We start from the raw sequence: 17115 nt of genomic DNA, 5'->3' as shown, positions 1-17115 counted from the left end.
CCGTCGACCCCGAGCCACCCTAGACCCTAGTTGATGCCTTTATGTGGTTCCGTCGTCCCCGAGCCACCCTAGACCCTAAATGATGCTTTAGGTGGTTCCGTCGACCCCGAGCCACCAACATATCAATCTTAAAAAGAACCATTTTGAGCATAGACAACATATCAATAAGATGCAAGAACATCCAGGCATTCACTCATCAGATGCATCCACATGAACAAAAGCCATATATGGCATTGATTCTTAAAGTACACAACCAAAGCATAGAAGTACATCCACATTGTATCATAGGATGCAAGAACACACACATGAAGTATCTAGTTACCACTTGCATAGAAGTAGCTCCTCCATCCACTATGTGTACCACCAGCACCTCTCCCAGCAGTAGATGTGGAGGGAGCAGTAGATGTGGAGGGAGCAGTAGATGTGGAGGGACCAGATTGCCTTGGGGCAGAGAATGTACCTCTCCCTCTCCCAGCACCTCTCCCAACACCTGGTGCAGCACCTCTACCAGCACCTCTACCAGCACCTCTAGCAGCACCACTCCCAGCAGCTGCAGCCCCTCTCCCAGCTCCTGTTCCAGCTGTTGGTGTTGTTGTAGGAGCTGGATGAGAAGTTCTTGATGCTGGTGTAGTAGCAGCAGCACCAGCATTGGAATTCCTTGCAAGAGGCTTGCATAAACAAAGAAGGAAAATGAGTTAGTACTTAAAAAAATAGAATGTACAAGAAGGAAAACCTGTTACTACTTATTAGAGGATTACCACATGTTTGTTCTTCCTCAAAGCCAGCTCAGGCTTCAACTGCTTGTTGCAGCTTGTGTACCTATGTCCTTGCAGTCCACAATTGCCACATGTTATAGTCCCCATTCTTGATGTCGCCTTAGGCTTTGGAACTTCAAATTTCCCCTTGATCCTCTTCTCTTTCTTTCTTCCTCTCTTCACTTTAAATGCAGGTGGGTCAATGTCTGGACCAGGGGTCCTTGTCCAGTCATGCTCACCAGGAACTGGATAGATCATTGGTTCATAAGCTGCCAGATAAATTTCTTTCTTGAAGAACTTGCTGACATAATCCTCTGGTTTTCTTTTGGCCTTGTTTATTGCTGAGATGGCATGGTTACATGGGATGCCACTTAGGTCCCATTTTCTGCACCCACATGTGTGCATTTGCAAGTTAACAGCATGGGTTTGCTGCCCACTTGTAACTTGCCACAAGTCCACACCAGCTTGAATTGGTTTGCAATATTTGGCCCTCTCCTTCTCAACCTCTAGCTTCTCACTATAATGGGGTGTTATGTCCCATCTAGCTTTCTTTCCACTCTCCCTATTCCTATGCCACCTCACCATCTGCTTATCCTTTATTCCATCACACATTGTCCTAATTGGTTTCTTCCTAACATCTAGGACATACTTGTTGAACACCTCAGATAAATTGTTAACTACAAGGTCAGTCTTGCAGTTTGTGTCAAATGCATGCCTTGCCCATGTTTTCTTGGGTATTTGACAAAGCCACTCCCAAGCTTGCTCACACTCAGCTCTAAGGTCATTCATTGCAATGTTAAATTTGTGTTCACTATATGCATAGGCAGCATTATCCATACACTTTTTCAGATCTTCCCCCCTAAACCCAGCATTTTGGAAGTTTGCATAGATATGCCTAAGGCAGAACCTTTGGTTGCACTTAGGAAAGACAGCATTCACTGCATTTAGTAGGTCCTGGGACACACAATTAAACTAGCTAAGCTACTATCTAGCACAAAACAACCATATAGGAATAATGACATAAGATGCAAGCACATACCTTTTGTCTATCTGACATTATTATATATGGACCAAACCTTCCCACTTCTCCTCCTAGGCAGATTTTAAGTTGGTGTAGAAACCAACACCAGTTAGGTGTGTCCTCTTGCCCAACAATACCTAATGCTAGTGGGTATATATTGTTGTTGCCATCTCTACCAGTGGCAGCAAGTAGTTGAGCACCAGTAGTTAACTTAATGAAGCACCCATCAACACCTGAATGAGCAAGCAAATTCAGTATTAAAAACATTCAAATGCATTTCAAGATGAAACAATATGTAACTAATGCACAAGGTGAACAAACTAACCAATGAATGGTCTGCACCCCTTGAGAAACCCCTCCCTTGCTCCATTGATGCAATAGAACATAGCATGGAATCTTGGACCTGGATGGGGGATTTTTTCAGTGGGTGTTGGAGTTACAGTAGTGACTACTACTCTACTCCCAGGGTTTGTATCCATCACTGTCTGAGCATAGTCTTTCAACCTAGGGTATTGCTTCTTGTGGTCTCCTAGCACAACATCAATAGCTAGGTTCTTTGCCCTATATGCCATTGACTTGGGCACATCCACACCATACTTCTCCATGCAGGCATCAATCAAAGTCTGAATGCCAGTTGTTAGATCAGATCGGAACAGTGACTCATACTTCTGTGCAAGCCACTTGGCACTTACCCTTGTTGTCTCTGTACTAATAGGGCAAGTGTGCTTAATTCTCATCTTCTTAATTACAAAAGTAGTTTCACCTTTTATAACTTCTGCCACCATAAAGAAGTTGCAATGTTTTTGGTTGCATTCTACAATTATTCTTTGATCTGAGTTCCTATGATATTTGAAGTTTCTGCCTTGAGTGATGTGTAAGTTCAACAAAGCCTCTCTGAATTGATGTTGATCCTTGAAACACATCTTTAGACATAATTGCTCATGTGGTGCCTCCATTTTCTCATTGTACCATTTTCTAGGAGGCCTCTGCTTTGCCCTGCTCTTCCTTTTCTTTGGCAGCACAAATGACAATGGCTCATAACCATCATCATCAGCCTCCTTCAACAATCCTTTCTCTTCTTCATCAGATGAAGGTTTGAAATCAGGTTCCTCCTCTTGAACTACACTTGAATGTGTCCTTGTTGTAGGCCCTTTCCTAACTGGAAGCTTCTGTTTCTTCTTCTTCTTCTCTTCATGTACAATTATAGTTTCTTCATCCTGTGAAACAACCTTGTCATCTTCATCCATTTCAAAAGGTTCCTCAACCTCTGTGTCACCCGAGTAATGCACCATTTCTTCCTCCTCAGATTCTTCATCATCTGTTTGTTCCTCTTCTACTTCATCATACTCTCTCTGTTTCTTTCCCTCATCCATCTCTATGTCATCAGCATCACCCATATAAAAAGGGTTTACATCACTGTCATCTTCACCTTCACAATCAGAACCACCACTGCCATCATATCCCTCTTCTTCTTCTATTTCCAAAACAGCTTTCAGTTTTCCTTTTACATTCTTGCTCTCTTGTGTGCAAACACCAGTACCATGAGCTAAACTGCAGCTGTACTCTGACTTTCAAAGGCAACTCCTTCTTCATCAACAGCATAGATGGGTGGCTCACTGAGATCATATAACACAGGCTCTTCATACACAACAGTGGATAATTCTTGCCTCTCAAACTTGCTGCAAGGAGGTGGACATGCCCTCACTAGCAAATTTAAAACCTTACACTCCTCAACCTGCCTCTTTACTAGTTGCAACTCAGCATTACTCTCTACCATCTCCAATCCTTTCTCCCCTAAATCTGGATTCTCAATGTGAAACAGCAGATCATATTCACTAAATCCTTGGGTTTCCATCACTGCAATCATATTCAGGTATGTTACATCTGAACTGCAGAGCTTCAGCTCTAACATTTCTGAAGCATCAAAATAGAACCTAACATCCAAAATGTCATCATACAAACTGCAAAAAGAAATAACAGACAAAATTGGTTAATAAACAATTTTACTTAACATATTGTCTAACACATAAACAAAGATTTGTTTCAGTTAACATATAAACAAGTTAACATATAAACAGAGCTTTGTTTATGTTTAAGTTAACATATAAACAGAGCTTTGTTTAAGTTAACATATAAGCAAAGCTTTTATTTACCCTAGCTAGGTAACACCTAATGCTGCTCTGACAATTTGGACTAAGAAATAACAATGTAATCCACTGATGCTGCTCTGCTCTGCTCCAGTTAGGTAACACATAATGCTACTCTGCTCTAGTTAGGACTCATGTAATCCACTATACTACTCTGCTCTAGTTAGGCCTAGCAATTAGAGTGCTAAACATGCAGGCAGTAAACTCTAACCCTAATCCCCAATTTCAGTGAGCAAGAATGGAGCAAGAATGGAACAGTGGAGCACTTACAGAACACCACCGAAGCCATGAGTCCAGTGATGGGCGGTGCTAGGGTTGTCCACCCAAATTCGCGCCAGCCGCAGCCTCTGCTCCATCGACAACGCCGGCTCCGCAAAATCTTCCTCCGCGCTACTGTACTCCGAGCTGGAGTAGCCGCCACTGCCATCGAAGCGGGGGAGGTCGCCGCCGCTCGCATCGCCCAGGCCATCGCCGCCTGCCGGAGTCGCCGAGGCCATCGTCGCCTAGGGCACAGCAACCGCGGGGGAGAGGAGGGCGCGAGGAAGGTGACAGCGCCTAAGCAGTTCGATCCATGGCTACGGCGGCGTGGTGCGGCGGCGGCGGGGCGGGCGGGGAGGCAGCCGCCGGCGAGGGTGCGAGGAAAAGGAACAGGGCAGAGCGGGGTCGGGGTCTGGCTCGGTCGCACCAACGGGCTGGCCTCGTCCGAGTCAGCGCGCAGCCAGCGCAGGCGACGCGCGCACTGGCCAGTGTGGCGCCTGACGGGCGGGCCCAATCGGTCAGCCTTAGTGTCAATACGTACAAAACGAGCTTTTAGTCTTTTTTGCAACGACTAGCCCCAATCTTGGTACTGACACGTAAAAATTACCAATCTTGGTACCAATCTGCTTCCAATGCCCCAATTGTGGTACTTCTGTGCAATTTACTCCCAATTCTCCAATGCTCTGACCTGCCAAGAGCACTCTCCTACTGCTGCTAGTAGCACTACGATACGATAGCTTTGTCCTAAAAAAACTACTACACAACAGCTCACGTCTCTCCTCTTCTTACACACACACACGTGAAAACTTACTAAGGAAAACAAAATAATGGCCGAAAGCAAATGGGCAAAAACCACAAGCAAAACGCCCATGCAAAATGGCCAGGCCACATGCATATCGAGATTTGCTAAAAAAATGCATATGGAGAAAGTCATACAGGACCAGCCTAAAAAAGCTAAAAACACAAATCTTAAAGCCGTCACTAATTCCCTTTAATAGGTTGTTTAAGATTTTCAAAAAATATGTTTGTGACATTTAAAGAAAATGTTTACACAATGAAAAAAAGGTTGGTCCCAGTTGCAAGTTGAGGTGGACTTGCAACTCGGGCAATTGAGACAGAAAAAACATCAGGCCTAGTAACATAAGTATTTAAATTTTCTGGACATTTTTAAAACAGTGAATAAATTTAACATTCCAGAACATTTTTTGAATTTGTAAAGAAAACTTGAAAATAAGAACATTTGTTGAAATTCTGAAACAAAACTAAAGCGGATTTTTTTTTGAATTGGTGGACATAATGATATTTTCAACGCGGATATTTTTAAAAATTCTTGAATATTTTTTTAAAGCGTGGACATTTTTTTAATTGCTGAACAAACTAGCTTTATTATATACAAAAAGATATGACTCAAAAGGGTGTGTCTCATTTTTACACATTCATGAAATTGATAAATATTCATAAAATTTGTTAGAGTGAAGTTGCAAGTCGAGGAAGGACTTGCAATTGGGATTAAAAAGATCAGGTCTCAATTGTGGGTAGAGGGTGGACTTGCAACTGGCATAAAAATGTCGGGGCCCAGTTGCGGGTCGAGGATGGGATTGCAACTGGGACAAAAAATGGTCTGGCCCCAGTTGCGAGTCGATGGTGGACCTGCAACTGGGACAAAAACGTGTCGCACCCCGGTTGCGAGTCAAGAGTGGACTTGCAACTTGGATAAAAAGGTCGGCCCCCAGTTGTGAGTGGAGGGTGGACTTACAACTAGGACTAAAAAAGGTTAGACCCTAGTTACGAGTCGAGGTTGTGATTGCAACTGGTACAAAAAAAGGTCCGACTCTAGTTATGAGTCAAGTGTGGACTTGCAACCGGAAAAAACCGGACCCCAGTTGCGAGTCAAGGGTGGACTTGCAACTGGGACAAAAAAAGGTCGGGCCCAAGTTGCGAGTCAAGGGTGGACTTGCAACTTGGACAAAATAAGGTCGGGACCAAGTTGCGAGTCAAGGATGGACTTGCAAACTAGATTAAAAAAAAGGTTGGGCCTAGTTGCGAGTAGACGGTGCACTTGCAACTGGGACAAAAAAAGCTCGGCCCTAATTATGAGTCGAGGTTGGACTATCAACTAGGACAAAAAAAGTCAGCCTAGTTGCAAGTCGATGGTAGACTTGCAACTGGAATAAAAAAAATCAAGACTCAGTTGCGAGTCAATGGTGGACTTGCAACTGGGACTAATAAGATTAGACCCCAGTTGCAAGTCGAGGGTGAACTTACAACTGGGACAAAAAGGTAGGGGTCTAGTTGTGTGTCGAGGGTGAACTTGCAACTGGGACAAAAAAGGTCTATCCACAATTGGGCGTCGAGGGTGGACTTGCAATTGGGACCAAAGAGAACGCCAGGGCCTAATTGTGAGTCGAGGTATGGATTGCAACTGGGACAAAAAAAAGGTCGAGCCCCAGTTGCGAGTTGAGGCTGAACGTGCAACTACGACAAGAAAGGTGGGACCCCGGTTGGGAGTCAAAGAGTGGACTTGCGAATGGGACAAAAAAAGTTCGCCCCCAGTTGCGAGTGAGGGTGGACTTACAACTAGGAAAAAAAGGTCGAGCCCCAATTGTGGGCCCAAGGTGGGATTGCAACCGGGACTAAAAAAGGTAGGGCTCTAGTTGCGAGTCGAGTGTGGACTTGTAACTGGAAAAAAGGTCGGACCGCAGTTGCGAGTCAAGGGTGGACTTGCAACTGGGACAAAAAAAGGTCGACCCTAGTTGCGAGTCAAGGGTGACTTGCAACTGAGACTAAAAAGATCGAGCCCCAGTTGTAAGTCAACGGTGAACTTGCAACTGAGACAAAAGATGTTGGGCCCAGTTGCGAGTCGAGGGTGGACTTGCAACTGGTAAAAGAAGGTAGACTTGCAACGGAACAAAAATTGCATGTTAGGGCTAGAGTTGCTACTAGGGAAAAAATGGCGGCCCTCGTTCTGTGTTAAGGATGAACTTGCAACTAAGACAAAAATTGGTTGGACCCAGTTGCATATCGACCGTAAGGCAAAGCTTGTCTTTTCAATAGAGCATGTATCTTCAACGTCGAACTTGAAAGGATAATAGAAAAAGGCAACGACAAGCGACATAACATGTCTCTCCCACATCTACAACACAGATGAGATGAAAAGTAGGCCACAAGAACGCAAGCAAAAAATAAGTCCGACAAAAACCATACATGCACCACGAATGAGCCGACAAAGTGGACAAAACAGAATATGCGACACATGAATACATTAGCCGACAATCTTGCTAAATCTCATCTTGATGAATTTAGAAGGAATGAGACAGTGTCAAAATGAACAGGAAAAGAAGGCGACCGTGATATAGCTTCTTTTTCTTTGTCTCTTCCAATTCTACGTCACAGTTCGGAAACAACATAGCGAACGGGTTGCTAGTGGGCTGCGATAATGGGTCGACAAAAGTGGAGCCAAACAGGCCCAGACCAACAACATGATACACAAAAACAAACAATGACAAGCGAGGCGGGAGATAGAGCGCTTACACGAAAATTATGAAACTAAATCAAAAGAATGACAAACTTAGACGAGACATCGTTTAAAATAGTTGTGGATTTAAAAATACAATATGAAATTATAAAAATCAAGGATTTTACGACCAAAAAAGAAACAAAAAACAGAAGTTTAAAACCCAAGAGAAAAATTTAGAAAAAACAAACAAGAAAAAAAACAAAATAAGTGAGTATAGAGAGTGGCGAACAGGAAATACTTGAAAAAAATGCTCGCCTCTGACACTTCCAATTCTTTCCCGAAGCATAAAGACAAAATAGGCCTACTCTCCAAACAAACATAGACAAAAAAGACCAGCCCAGATCAGGCCCACACACAAACAAAAAGGCCAATCCACACGCACATGTAACACAACCAACAGGCCACACGCGCACGCAAACATTGGAAGGAATTCACGTGCAGCGGATTTGCTCAAAAAAATCGTGTGCAATGGACGATCACAAATCTGCACAAAAATTATAGCTTTAGATCACGTGTGAGAAACTTAGATATGAGATAAATATATCTCATGTTTTTTTTAAAAAAATTTATGAATTTAAAGACAAATGAATGAAAAGAAACAAAAATGAAGAAGAAAAAGAAAAAGAACACAAAGTGGCCCGGTCCCAGGGCATGTGATAGCGCTGCCTAAGAAACGATAAAAATCTGAATGGGCTGACACGGACAAGAAAAGAAAAAAAAACGTGGCCCGTCCTAGCTTGGATGATAACGCAGCCAAATAACGGACGCACGTCGAGACAATGTGCTGACGAAGAAGCGCATACGAACAACCAACATAAGATCAAGTTAGCACGAAAATTAAAGACAAATAAGATGCAACGATTCTGGATTTAGATGTGAGATAACTATTTCACATCTAGATGTGAAATAGCAAACCTGCATTTATAAATCACAAAGCATCTACCCCACCCCCACCTGAAACCAGGGAGGAGAGATTAAATGCTTTATGACTTGTGAATGCCACGTGTCATCTATCAGGACGGGTCTCACCTGCTAACCGTGAGACCTGGTCTCATATAATTTTTTTCCGTTCGTCCGTGATCCGCATCGGGCCATCGTCATCCCGTAGCGGGGCCATCCGTCGGTACTCCTCTGTCCTCTTTGCCTTCCCACCTCCTGAGAATGTTCAATCTACATACAGCTACAATATGATCTGCAAAACAGAGGTTGCGCCATGGCTCCTAGGAGCACGCAGACACAGACGCTCCCCAGATGGTCAGGAAAAAACGGAAATAAAAATTCTGTCTTCTTTTGCTAGTGTATGGTGTGCTCATGAAGTTTGTACTGTACGTGGAAAGGAACATTTACAGAACTGCATTAGCAGGCAAACATGGAGCACGCGAAACTTTGCCCAGATGCAAGTTGAATAATAGTGGTACCATTCAGTTTCAGTCATGCAGAACATAGAACATTAGGCGATTCCTCCAAAATTGCCATGGGGAGCATGAGGCCACGCACCATAATTCCAATACTTATAAGTTGTTGAAATATACTTGCAGTGCCAGTGCAGGATAATTCTTGTTTCCATTTGGCAAACCACAACTATTTTTTTAGACACCAAGTAGTAGGAGCTTGCCAGACGAAGCATAGTACTATCCTTCACGCATGTAAAGTTTCAATGCAATGATCCCTTGCCCTAAGACAGAAGTTCAATACATTGTGAATAAAAATAATGTTTTCTTATTAATCTTAAGCAGTTCTTTAAATACTAACCGAAACTTGATGAACTTCAAGCGTCTCTTCCTGAAATTGTAAACAAAAACAGTAGTATCATATTCTTCAGTTCAGCAATGTAAACTTAAAGATGGCATACCAGAAATTCAGTACATAAAGTATACACAAACTTCCAAGTCAAACACACAAACATGTTGCATGAACTGGAGAAAATAGGTCCCACTATTTTAAATAGCCAAAGAGGAGGATACAAGATGAGTGCTTTGAAGCTGAACTTGTTATAAAGCACCTGAGATTATAAAGCACAGAGATTCCAGCCAGACACCATAAACCACTCTCATCCACTGTTTGCAAAACCACCTGAACACTTGGGTTTGCCCCTTCAAACACAATCATTTCGGTGCTTCCAAAGCCCCCAAGGTATTAAAATGATCAGGGAGTTGAGGCCTTCTCTCAGCACCTTTGGAACCCTACTGATAGCATTGCTCCACCAAGCAGAGAACCGAGCAGCAGTAGGTTGAGGGACAATAGCAATCAGGCCCAACCTTTGGAAAATTAGTGTCCAGATCTGCTGAGCAAACACACATGAGATGATGGTGTGCTGGATTGTTTCCTCAGCCTGATCACAGAGGGGACAAGCAACTGGATAGGGAAGGCCGCGCTTCGCAAGTCGGTCAGCTGTCCAACACCGGCTGTTTACAACTAACGAAATGAAAATTTGCAGTGCAGGGGAGCCCAGCTTTTCCAGATTTGTTTCCAAGGTGCGAACTTGATGTGGTTCCAATGAAGAAAGTGTGATATGCATATGTACTCATGTAGGAACCTGACCGAGTGAAACGCCACCGCTGCTGATCAGGAACTTTCTGATGTAAGACCAGATTATCAACCATGTCCCAAATCTGAAGATACTCAATAATTCACTTGTACCGTTAGGGCTCCTTTGATGTCAGTTACCCAGCCTTGGCTGTTCAGGGCTTGAGCAACAGTTCGATGTTTAACAACTCTTATGGAGATCAACTTGATCAAGTTAGGAGCCAACTCAGTGATTGTTCTGCCTTGCAACCACCGGTCAGACCAGAATTTTCTTGCCTCCCGTTGCCCACAATGGATTCTGCCGCTACCCCAAAAAGCGCTTGAGCACTGCGAATTCAGCCCAGGGTCTTGAGGCATCTGTTTTTTTTTACAGCCATAGCCATCTGATGTGCAGAGCCCATCAAAGCTTCAAGATTTGGGTTTGATTGCCAGTGTTGGCTTTTTCTTGACCTTTCCAAGGAAACCTCTATGCCTCTTGTCAATGGCTTTATTTTCTTATAATTGGATTTACCTTTACCTATGAATTATGACACAAGACAACAATAGTTTTTAGGCAGTCTGAAGAAGAGATTTCATCATGGACATATAATCACTACAAGAATATGTCAAAGAGAAAAACCTTATCCATCCTGGAGAATTGGACATTTGCTCCCTCAAGCCTGCACAATAGAAAAAAACTTGAACATCATGTGTCATATTCAGAATCAGATCTAATGTAAAATCAATCAACAACATAGTTGTGAAATAAGATGCCTTTTTCTTGTTAAACTTTGCAATCAAGGAACTTTCAATTTTTTTGGAAAACTTAGCGGCATTGCAATATAAAAAATAAAAGTAAATGCAGCAAGCAAGTAAATAAACCAACATAAGACGCTACGAAACCAATTATAACAAGAGCACTGTGCATTTTAGCAAATACACATGACTCAACAGATGGACAGAGTACGGCCAAAAAGGAAATCTGTACATGCCCAAAATCTGCTAGGTTCTACTCCCCGTTCCATATTAGTTACCGTTGATTTAGTACAACTTTGTACTAAATTAGCGACAACTAATACGGAGGGAGTAATAGTTAACGTGCAATCTAGAAAATGGAGTAATCAAATATTAGTGTATAATATGTATAATCTTCTCTGACTACTGCAAGGTCAATACAACTGTACTTGTGGCTCTGCTTTGTTAGAGACTGAACCTGAGGGCTGATCAAACAAAAATGTACAATTTTACCTCGGTGAAAGAAAATCTACATTGAATTGATTTCCCCCCTTTTCACAGAGACATTGAGGTGATATCTTTTCAACTAAACTACCTATGAAGAAGAATCACTATTAGCCTTTGTCTCCTGCTGTGAAATAAATAAAAGAAACCAAAGATACAAAATTATTAGCTGCAACATATTAACAGAAGTGGAACTAATACAAGGAAGATGCTGATAGCACCATATAAAACTGTATCCAGTTTGGTTGATAGCACAACGATGAGGTACTTATGAAGTAACTGTAGTTGGAAATTACAAATTGTATGAACCTAAACTATTATCGCACAATTGACTATCATTTGGATTATCCTGATACAATTGAGACCGGAAGATGGAAAGTGTTTCTTCCAAACATAGATTAACACCATGGCCTTAATAAAAAGAGAAAAATCATGCTCGACAAACAATAACAGAAATCCCACAAGCAATAGCAAAAGTAACCCTGAAATTATTATTTCAAATGAGCCATGGGTGGCAGCTGTAGGATTGAGCAGTAGTACCATTGGAACATAATGAATGGTCAATCAAACAAAGGTTCCTGTATCAGAATCTTCATTTTATCAACGAGAAATTCAAGCACATCCTTCCTTCCTTCCTTCAGAAGGAGCTGCCTCAGCTTGCCAAATGTTGAACCAGGGGGTCTAATGCCCTTCTCTATCATATCTTCAAGCAGAACACAAGCTTGGCTAACCTCACCCTTGTCACACAGCCCGTTGATCAGCACAGAGAACGTGTGCATGCTTGGCAGAAACTGCTTCAACCTCATATATTTCCATACCTTCAGTGCCATCTCTAACCTGTCATTCTCACAGAACATCTTTATCATCATGGTGTATGTATCAGAATCTGGTTGGCAGCGCTTTATCATACGGCGGAAGACCCTGTATGCTGCTTCATCTTTTCCAAGGCTAATCATCTTGTTAAGGATGATGTTCCAGGTCCTTGAGTTTGGGGTGATTCCATGGCCTTCCATGTCATCCATGACTCTAAATGCATTGTCAAATTTTTTCACTTTGCAGAAGGCAGTGACAAGTGCATTATAAACCACAACATCTGGCACGATCCCGTCCTTCTGCATATCCAAAAATGTTGCAACAGCATCCTCGATCCTCATTTCAACACCGTAAGTATGCACGAGCACACTGTATATGAAGGTTGTTGGTTGGCAGCCCCTGGAGCTCATGTCCTGCACCACAAAGACAGCTTCCTCAACACGACCTGTTTTGCAGAGGGAATCAACCATGATGCCATATGTGACTATGTCAGGCTGGCAGCCTGCTTCAAGCATCTCACTGTAGACCTCTCGCATCTTTGGGAGATTAGGCGCTCTTCCCCAACCCTCAAGCAAGATGCTATAGGTCTTGGCATCAGGGCTGAACCGGCCATTCATCTGTTCAAAGATCTCCTGCGCCTTGCGCACATTCTTGGACTTGCACAGCGCGCAAAGCAGGCTGTTGAAAGCGGCGAGGTTGGGCACCACGCCGTACTTCTCCATGACATTGAACGTGTAAACAGCTTCATCGACCTTCTGCGCCCGTGCGTACTTCCGCATTATGATTCCAAACGTCTCGACATTGACCACGCCCTGCCGGCGCATTATGGCAACGACGTCCCACATGAGCTGGTACTGGCGGATCTTGGCGAGGGACGCGACCACCGTGTGGAAGGAGCGGACGGTGTGGGCGCAGCCGCCACGCCTCTGCTTGCGCGCCCACTCGAAGAAGCGATACGCGAGCATGCCAGCGTTGTCGAGGCGCTCCAGGACGCGCTCGGCGACATCCGGGGTGACTCGGAGGTCGCTGTGGTCGAGCTCGATCTCAAGCCCCGAGGCCTGCCGGCAGGAGATGATGAGCTTGCAGAGGCGCTTGGCAGGGTCAAAGGCGTCCACAGCCGCATCGCTGCCACCTGTCCCGCTGCTAAGCATTCTAACAAACACCTTGCGTGCCTCCAGACCAGTGAGACGGAAACCAGCCATTCTGCTATCGCCGACTTCCACACGCTGACACTGCTGTGGTGGAGCTCGCGCAGAACCCCCGTACTTCACTGCCTCACTGAGGTCTCGCTCTGCGGTGGCCGGCGGCCGGCGGCGGCAACTGGGCGGGGCGTCGCTCCTTCGCCGCGATCACTCCAGCTGTAGCCGCACGCATCCGCCTCCACCGCTCTGTTCTTCCCTCCCTCCACCTCAAGCCCTGCCTCCCGCTCACAACCGGAACCCTCTCAACCTTCTCGTCCAGCGGAGGCCGTCGGAATCTAAACGTCGTCGACTGAGGGGGAGAAAATGGCCTGTGGAAGAGAGAAGCAGGAGGGCTTGAGCAGGCCGAGTGAACCTGTCTGTTGGGTGTGTATGCGTTCTCAGTCCACTCAAGCCCAAAAAAGGATACAAACTGAAGTTTCTGGAAAATAATGCCCCTCCTCTCCTCTGTTTCTTTCATTTTTTTTTCAAATGATAAGTGCCACACTTGTAGCACAAAGCACTTCCTTTTTTTTTGCGAGGGAGAAATAAAATAGCACAAAGCACTTCGGCCCTAACGTTTTTTAAACTAAAGTTGCCATAAAAAACCCCAAAAATAAACTGAAATTTGCCATCCAAAAGAAAGTTGTCATCCTCACGTCACTAAACTTGACATCAAAACCGTTCGACGTTGCCATATGTTTGTGCCATACGTATGCCACTTATCAGGAAGGGAAAAGATTGCACTTGTATTAAACTATCATCACAGTCATTACAATTAGATAGCACCAGCGTCAAATCCAGTGTGAGTTACTGCAACTGAGGGTGGAGATCTCGACAGACAACACAGATTTTCCATTTTGATGCTGAGTTAACCATGCCAACAAATTAATGGACGAAAAGACAAGTGAACAACAGTTAAAAAGTACGGAGTAGAACCAACTACAGACTTCATTTTATTATCGTGAAAGTTACAGATAAGAATACCAGTTAAAAAAATGTGCCCCTCGTCATTGCCAGTGTTTCAAACATAGTAATATTCAAAAGCTGCATAAGGCATTAAAAAAAGATGCCACCTGTGTGTGATTATCTAGCTACATTACAGCTAGTTTTATCTGATTTGAGCAAGTAATTGGTGGGAGTATTGCTTGTTCCTTCCCTAGCTCCCAGTATTACAATTTGCTTGACCTTTCCAATTATAAAGAAACACAATTTTAAAAGCACACAAGATAGTTAAAAAACAATCGACTATTGGGAAAAGACATAGCAAAGTATATTCTGCATCTTACATCTTGTATTCAGAAGTATACTCTACATTTTGCCTGTAATGTGGATTTTGTTTCTTAAAATATCTCACATCTACATGTTTGCCTTAAAATAAAAAGGCCAGAGAGAAGATGAGGCCATATGGACCTTGAAGAGTAAAATAACATACTTATTTAATGAAGGTAAAAAGTAGTAAAAAATGTACTCCTCCTATTTTGAAACAAGGCATAAAGTAGTTTGTATGAAACCAAAATGTGAGGTTAACCACCGATGGCCAATCAGAACAACTCAAGTTCTGCAGGGCACTCATTGCACATATACACTACAGAATGGCAGATCAAATAATGGCCCCAGATTCCCAAATTCAAAACAAAATGTAGTTTTTTCTTCAAAAAAGAAAACGTAAAAGACTTGTGTCTCAATACATTGATAGAAGTAAGAGTTAGTACAAGACCTAAGAAGGGCAACAACCGATGATTATAACACCACAGCTCTAGTCGCCAAACATCGTTGGGTTAATTATCCTTTTGCCCTCAGTGGTGTCCGTGTGCTCAGTTTTGACCTCAGATGCGAATTGTGCTCAGTTTTGCCCCTAGTCCATGCACAACTACTATGGCGAGGCCAAACGGCCATATTTGAGTCCATTCCGTCCGCCGGCGTTAGTGGTTGTGGGTCCGGAGCTTACACGTGGGACCGCGTGGACGTGGGTCCAGAGCTGACATGTAAGCCCGTGCAACATAATCCCCAAATCATTCATAGGATTCTAGCTCACTCTGCCCATCCGCCGGCCGACTGTCCTGCGCCGCCGCCGCCGCCACCTGCGCCGCGGCCAGCACCTGCCCCGCCACCAGCTGCACGGCCTACTCCGCTGCTACCGTCCTGCGCCTACGCTCCACGGCTACCTGCGACGCCCGCCACCTTCCTGCGACGCCACGGGTGGGGCGCCCGCCACCTGCTCGACCCGCAGCGCGGCCTCCTTCCGTGCGCCCGGCCGGAGCGCTCAAAGGTGGGGGGCTGCTGGAGCTGTTTGAACTAGGAGGAAGAACCCTAGGGAGAAATGGCGAGCAGCGGCGACCCCGGAGTATTTGGCGAGGCAGGCATCGGGCCGGAGATCCGCCGCGTCCACGACTGAGTTCCCGAGGGGTAAGTCTCGCCTCCTGTTTAGATTGAGCTTAGTTGTGCATTTGAACACTCGATTCGAGTAGCTTTGCCCAATTAGTGTGCTGATTGCGTCTCTGTTTTTCGTCGGTTAGGATGGAGTTGCGGTTTGCTTTCTTGGTGCACATTAGAAGGGACCAGTACATGTTCGATGCAAAGGATAAGAAGAAATACCAAGGAGGTTTCGATTATCGGTTGCCAATGGCTAGTAATTGGAGTTTCAGACAATTTGGGGAGGTAATTTATAGCCAATATCCTTGGGGTTTGCTTGATGAAGTGGTATACAAATACTATGATGGGGAAAAGAAATGGGTGACAGTTAGTAATGATGAAGAGCTGGCTACCATGTTTGTTAGGCATAAAGAGAAAGATAATTTTCATGTGAGGCTGCAAGTTGATGTGCTTGAGCAGGCATTTGGACCTAGGATGTCGGGTGCAACATCTCTGGGAGAACCAAGTCGTCGTAATGGCATCTCTAGCCAGAACAGTTCAGTTGGTGCACGACGACGTGGTGGCTCGACAAGTGTGGGCAACGGCAGTAGGGTCCCCCTTGAAGTGGAGCATGATGACTACAATTCCAGGGTTGATGAAGAGAAGCTATATTCTGATGTTATTCGGAATTTACGACGGGCACCTCGGGCTGAAAACCAAGATGAGGCTCACAATGCAGTCCGTGTGGATGATGACACGGTGGGTGAGGACGAAGACCTTGCAGCTGTTGAATGGGACCCTTTGAACCCTCATATGGAAGAAGGTACAGTTTTTGCATCCATGAATGAGTGTAGAAATGCACTTGTGACATACTGCATCAAGGTAGAACGTACTTTCAAAGTTGACAAGAGCGATCAAGTACGTTACAGAGTGCACTGTCCGACTGAGGGTTGTCCATGGAGGCTGCTCGCATCTAAAATGCGAAATAGCACTAATGTTCAGGTCAAAGTGAACCCTTTTAAGCACACATGCCAGGAATCAATCCTTAGGAAGGATACAATCAGTAGAGCCAAGTCAAGATGGGTGGCAGAAGAAGTAAAGAAGTGGGTGAAAGAAAACCAGCAAGTGGGTCCAAAGGAATTGCAGAAGAACATCAAAGATAAGTTCAAGATAGATTTACCATACATGAGGTTGTTCAATGGTAAACAACATGCTATGGATTCTATTTATGGTAACTGGCAGGAAAGTTTTCAATTGTTGTATTCATTCAAAGGTGAAGTGGAGAGGACAAGCCCAGGTAGTATTGTAGATATTGATCACCACACCG

The 17115-nt window shown here is 44.3% G+C and overlaps 1 protein-coding gene across 4 annotated transcripts; it reads right to left on the bottom strand.

Annotated features, from left to right (window-relative positions):
• Positions 1 to 8406: 8406 nt before the first annotated feature.
• Positions 8407 to 13823, bottom strand: LOC123122922 (pentatricopeptide repeat-containing protein At1g77360, mitochondrial). Of its 4 annotated transcripts, none has more exons than XM_044543300.1 (6): positions 11983 to 13823; positions 11452 to 11569; positions 10844 to 10883; positions 9701 to 10741; positions 9451 to 9480; positions 8407 to 9373 (listed from the first exon to the last, which is right to left on the bottom strand). In XM_044543300.1, exon 1 carries the CDS (start codon positions 13455 to 13457, stop codon positions 12003 to 12005), a length of 1455 nt encoding a protein of 484 aa, XP_044399235.1. In that variant the 5' UTR covers positions 13458 to 13823; the 3' UTR covers positions 8407 to 9373; positions 9451 to 9480; positions 9701 to 10741; positions 10844 to 10883; positions 11452 to 11569; positions 11983 to 12002. The 4 variants fall into 4 exon arrangements, with proteins under 4 accessions (XP_044399235.1, XP_044399236.1, XP_044399238.1 ...); XM_044543301.1 differs by having other exon boundaries at positions 11452 to 11533; XM_044543303.1 differs by lacking the exon at positions 11452 to 11569.
• Positions 13824 to 17115: the final 3292 nt, after the last annotated feature.

The sequence above is a fragment of the Triticum aestivum genome, chromosome 5D (assembly GCF_018294505.1).
Source record: "Triticum aestivum cultivar Chinese Spring chromosome 5D, IWGSC CS RefSeq v2.1, whole genome shotgun sequence".
Classification (NCBI taxonomy): Eukaryota; Viridiplantae; Streptophyta; class Magnoliopsida; order Poales; family Poaceae; genus Triticum; species Triticum aestivum.
Note: the sequence above shows the minus strand (reverse complement) of the source record. Positions and strands in the feature narration are given on the sequence as shown.

Excerpts from the sequence above, each read along its gene's own strand:
- LOC123122922 (XM_044543300.1), bottom strand. The coding sequence starts at position 13,457 with ATGGCTGGTTTCCGTCTCACTGGTCTGGAGGCACGCAAGGTGTTTGTT.